The 6,128-nt window shown below is 37.2% G+C and overlaps 1 protein-coding gene across 1 annotated transcript; it reads left to right on the forward strand.

Moving 5' to 3' along the window:
- Positions 1–95: 95 nt before the first annotated feature.
- LOC110289713 (olfactory receptor 8K3-like) lies at positions 96–1,031 on the forward strand. Its single transcript, XM_021156068.1, has one exon. It carries the CDS (start codon positions 96–98, stop codon positions 1,029–1,031), a length of 936 nt encoding a protein of 311 aa, XP_021011727.1.
- Positions 1,032–6,128: the final 5,097 nt, after the last annotated feature.

Here is a 6,128-nt window from a genome sequence, read left to right on the forward strand (position 1 = left end):
TATATGACAAAATTGCATTACAGAAATCACCTTATGATGACATTAAAAATTGATTTAACTGTTCCTACCCAGAATTAATTTAGTAATATGACTGCATGGAGAGACAGAACCTCACAGACGTGAAAGATTTCATCCTTATAGGCATCACTAATCAGCCTGAGCTGAAGGGTCCATTGTTTGGACTGTTCCTCATCATCTATCTGATCTCATTAATGGGAAATATGGGCATGATCATACTCACAATAGTGGATTCTCGACTGCAAACACCCATGTACTTCTTTCTCAAACACTTGGCTGTCACTGATCTTGGTTATTCTACAGCTGTAGGACCTAAAATGTTAGAAAATTTTGTTGTGAACCAAAATACAATATCCTATTATCTTTGTGCTATTCAGCTAGCTTGCTTTCTTTTGTTCATTACCTGTGAGCTTTTTATTTTGTCTGCCATGTCCTATGACCGCTATGTGGCCATCTGTAACCCTCTGCTCTACAATGTCATCATGTCAAAGAAGAAATGTTGGCTCCTAATAGTAATCGCTTATCTATATGGTTTGTTTCTGTCTCTTATAATTACTTTAAAGATGTTCAGGCTTTCATTCTGCAGCTACAATATAATCAATCATTTTTTCTGTGACTGCATCCCTTTGATACCATTGCTCTGTTCAAACACTCATGAAATTCAGTTGATAATTTTAGTATTTGCCATTTTTGATTTGATTTGTTCTCTTCTGGTTGTCCTTGTGTCTTACCTCCTCATCCTCATAACCATTCTGAGGATGAACTCTACTGAGGGCAGGCGCAAGGCTTTTGCAACTTGTGGATCACACATGACTGTGGTCATCGTCTTCTATGGGACTTTGATATCTATGTATTTGCAGCCTAATTATAGTCACTCTTTTGACACTGACAAGTTGGCATCCATCTTTTATACCATGATTATCCCCATGTTGAATCCCTTGATCTACAGCTTGAGGAACAAGGATGTAAAGAATGCTGGACAGAAGATATGGAAGAAGTTATGCAAGATTTGAGGCACTATTTCATTGAAGAAATCCTGGACTTAGTAAAACTGAGAAGAGGAATTGAGCACTAACATTAATCACTGTTGCCACTTGACTGTGGATATATTCTATGACCACCACTCTCACTCTCTGCTTCTGCTAGCAGAACTCCTTCACACTATGATACACTGTATCCCTGACTGCTGGAATTGTAATCTGAAATAATTTCTTTTTTTTTTTCCTGATTTTCATTTCTCAGGGAACTTTGTCAAGAATTAATAAAGTATAGAAAACTATTCAATATTTAACTTTTCTTTAGAGAGAGACGAAGAAATCCACATTTTAAAATTCCTTTATATAGCAGGCATGAGGCTTTCCAGGTTCTGTGACATACAGCCTTCAGGAATCATTTCCTCACACATGTTTCCAAAAAAATAAATCCCATCAAGAAAATCTCAACACATTATAAAAAGATACAATTTGAATTCTGTAGAGTGTATTTTGGGAAATGAGTATTTATATTTTAAAAATAAAGATTTTTCAAAAAGAAGGCCAATATAGTATGGTTCATTTATGACAGAAAATTTTCTATGGTGCAGTATATTTTAGTTATTTGGATAACAAAATAGAGGTATATCTTTTGATGAAGTGACTCATCCATAATTTCAACCAGTTTACAATGGAAATGTCCTTAAATGAAGCACAGGTAAAGTTTTAAAAATCCTGTCTAGTCATGATCATGGACAAAATATTTTCTTTTTTTTCATTAGATATTTTGTTTATTTGTGTTTCAAATGTTATCACCTTTCCTAGTTTTCCCTCCAAAAACCCCCTATCATCTACCCCCTTCCCCTGCTCAACAGCCCACCCACTCCCACTTCCAGGCCCTGGCATTCCCCTACACTGAGGGTCAGAGCCTTCACAGGACCAAAGGCCTCTCCTCCCATTGATGACTGACTAGGCCATCCTCTGCTACATATGCAGATAGAGCCATGAGTCCCACCATGTGTATTCTTTGGTTGGTGGTTCAGTCTCTGGGAACTCTGGGGGTACTGGTGAGTTCATATTGTTGTTCCTCCTATGGGGCTGCAAACCTCTACAGCTCCTTGGGTACTTTCTATAGCTCCTTCATTGGGAACACTGTGCTCAGTCCAATGAATGGCTGTGAGGATCAACTTCTGTATTTGTCAGGCACTGACAGAGCCTCTCAGGAGACAGCTATATCAGCCTCCCAATCTCAATTTAAAGTGGATCAAGGACCTCCACATAAAACCAAATACACTGAAACGTATGGAGAAGAAAGTAGGGAAGAGCCCTGAACATTTGAGCACAGGGGAAAAAATCCTGAACAGAACATCAATACTCTTGTGCTGTAAGATCAGGAATAGACCTCATAAAATTGCAAAGCTTCTGTAAGGCAAAGGACACTGTTAATATGACAAAAAGGCAACCAACAGATTTGGAAAAGATCTTTACCAATTCTAAATCTGATAGAGCACTAATATCCAATATATTCACAGAACTTAAGAAGCTAGACTTCAGAGAACCAAATAACCCAATTTAAAAAATGGCTTACAGAACTAAACAATGAATTCTCAAATGAGGAATACAGAATAGCTGCGAAGCATCTAAAGAAATGTTCAGCATCCTTAGTCATCAGGGAAATGCAAATCAAAACAATCCTGAGATTATACCTCACAACAATCAGAATGGCTAAGATCCAAAACTCAGGTGACAGCAGATGCTGGTGAGGATGTTGAGAAAGAGAAACACTTTTCCATTGCTGGTGTGATTGCAAGCTGTTACAACCACTCTGGAAATCAGTTTGGCAGTTCCTCAGAAAATTGGACATAGTAATAGCTGAGTAACCAGCAATGCCACTCTTGGGCATATACCCAGATGATGCTCCAACAGGTAATAAGGGTACATGCTCCACTATGTTCATAGCAGACTTATTTATAATAGCCAGTAGCTGGAAAGAACCCAGATGTCCTTCAATAGATGAATGGAGAGAAAATACTTAATGATTATCTAATATATTAAAGTGACAGACACAAGAAGAATTAATGATAATTATATATAGCATTGAGCAAATGAGATTAGCAGTTTAATCCACAAGCAAAGTTCCTTCTTCATACAAGTTACAGTATTAATAAATCTGTGTATTTCTTCCAGTCTGAGCCTCTGCCCTGAGCAGACTTTGAATGCTAACTTCCCACCCAGTCCCATAATATTCAGAAAAAACTCAACTCCCAGGTGCTCTAACATGTCCAGTATCATAGGTGAGGAGACCACAATATCTGCCCCAAATCTGGGAGTTACTGGGACAAGCAGGATTCAGCGACACAGGAACCCCAACCCAGTGATTGGCACAGGTTCCTTCTAGTCTGAGCCAGTGCCCTGAGCAAACCTTGGGCACTAGCTCCTCACCCAGTCTCACAACACTTAGAGGAAGCTTAACTCTCAGGTGCTCTAACATGCCTAGGATCATAGGATTTCAGGAGCTTTGTCACAGCAGGATTTCAGGATCCCAGAAGTAGCTTGACTCCCAGGAGCTCTGATCCACCCAGGATCTCAGGATAACAGAATACCAGAATCACAGGACCACAGAGACAACTAGACTCTGAGGACTTCTTACATAAAAAGGATCACAGGAAGGACAGCCTCCAGTTAGAGATGGAGAGGGCAGGTAGCACTAGAAATAACCTGAAGAAAAGAGGCAATTGCAATAACATAAGCAACAGAAACCAATGCTACATGGCATCATCAGAACCCAGTTCTCCCACCACAGCAAGTACTGCATACACTATCACTCTTGAAAAGCAAGAATTGGATCTAAAATCACTTCTCAGTTTGATGATAGTGGACTTTAAGAAGGACATAAATATCTCCCTTAAAGAAACAAGAAAACACAGGTAAGCAGGTAGAAGCTCTTAAGAAGGAAACAGAAAAATCCCTTAAAGAATTACAGGAAAGCACAATCAAACAGGTGAATGAACTGAACAAAACCATTCAGGATCTAAAAATGGAAATAGAAACAATAAAGAAATCACTAAGGGAGACAGCCCTGGAGATAAAAAAAAAAAAGTTAGGAAGCAGATCAGGAATCATAGATGCAAGCATCACCAACAGAATACAAGAGATAGAAGAGAGAATCTCAGGGGAAGAAGATAGCATAGAAAACATTCACACAGCAGTCAAAGAAAACACAAAATGCAAAAATCTCCTAACCCAAAATATCCAGGAAATCCAAGACACAATGACAAGACCAAACCTACATGTAGCATTGGTTTCTATTGCTTATAATAGGTATAGAGTAGAGTGAAGATTTCCAGCTTAAAGGGCCAGTAAATATCTTCAACAAAATTATAGAAGAAAACTGCCCTAACCTAAAGATAAAGATGGCCATGAACATATAAGAAACCTACAGAACACCAATTAGACTGGACCAGAAAGAAATTCCTCTCGACATAATAATCAAAACAGCAAATGCACAAAACAAAGAATGAATATCAAAAGCAGTAAGGGAAAAAGGTCAGTAACATATAAAGGCAGAACTATCAGAATATCACCAGATTTCTCACCAGACACTATAAAAGCAAGAATATCCTGGACAGATGTCATATCAAAGTGACAAAGTTAGACACTATCACAGAGAAAAAGGCTGCAAAAAAATTTCCAAGCAAATGGTCCCAAGAAACAAGGTGGGGAAGCCATTCTAATATAGAATAATTTCAACCAAAGTTATCAAAAAAGATAAGGAAGGACAGACACTTCATAGTCATCAAAGGAAAATTCTACCAAGATAAACTCTCATATATGAACATTTATGCTTCAAACACAAGGGCACCCATAATCATAAAAGAAACTTTACTAAAGCTCAAGCACACATTGCACCTCACACAATAATAGTGGGAGACTTCAATACCATACTCTCACCAATGGACAGATCATGGAAACAGAAACTAAACAGAAACACAGTGAGACCAACAGAAGTTATGGATCAAATGAATTTAACACATATCTATAGGACATTTCATCCTAAAACAAAAGAGCATACCTTCTTCTTAGCACTTAATGTTACCTTCTCCAAATTTGACCATATAATTGGTCAGAAAACAGGCCTCAACAGATACAAGAAGATCGAAATAATCCCATGTGTCCTATAAGATGGAACTCAATAGCTCTGGTTTTCAGGTTTTAGAGTCTTACCTTTTATTGGCACATTTCCGTTCTGTAAAATAAGTGTTTTTCTGTTATTGGTATATCATATCATTCCTATTTGTTTGAAAAATATTAATAAAATGCATTTCAAATGGAATCAAACACTACAAAACAGAGAATTATTTTTATTTAAGGTATACAATTATATATTTTATATGTATGTTTGTTTGCTCACATAACTTAATGTGTACTACACAACTGGAAGAGTCCAGAGAGGTGAGAGGAGGTCACCAGATCCACTGGACCTGGAGTTACAAGTTGTGTGCTATGTGAGTATTTTGTTGGAGCAATTAATGCTCCAAAACACTATGATTCATCTATCCTGGTCCTATTTTCAAATTTTCTGAAGAATATTTGATATTACAGGTTAATAAATTTATAACATAGGTGAACAGTCATGGAAAACTCCTACTTCATAAATCTAGAAGTACATAAAGCTATATTACAGAGATTAGAATTATGACATGGTTTTATATTTGATTTGCAGTGAAAATGCATTGTATCAACCACACCATAAAGGATAAAAATAGAAGATGGTTCCCATGCCTCATAGGTGCAAACAATGGAAACCCATAATATTTTCCCCATCTCCACCAAAGGTTTTTAAATCTCAAAAAAAAAAAATCACACAGAAAATTAAATAAAATCCAGGGATAAATCAGATGCAGAGAACATGGATAAAAAATAACCAACAAGTTTAATTCATAGAAAACCAGAATAATCAGGATGATGACTATCTCAATGGACCCCACAAATTAGACAACTGAAAGTTGACTTTTGTGTATCAGAAACAACCACAACAGCCAGGAGAGGTAAAATGACACAGAAGACATATCTTATTTTCTTGGATCCATAGAAAATACAAGCCTGTGAAAAGCTCACATAATACAGACGTTGGTTGTA

This window comes from Mus caroli, unplaced genomic scaffold (genome assembly GCF_978045245.1).
Source record: "Mus caroli unplaced genomic scaffold, Mus_caroli_1 scaffold_2, whole genome shotgun sequence".
NCBI lineage: Eukaryota > Metazoa > Chordata > Mammalia > Rodentia > Muridae > Mus > Mus caroli.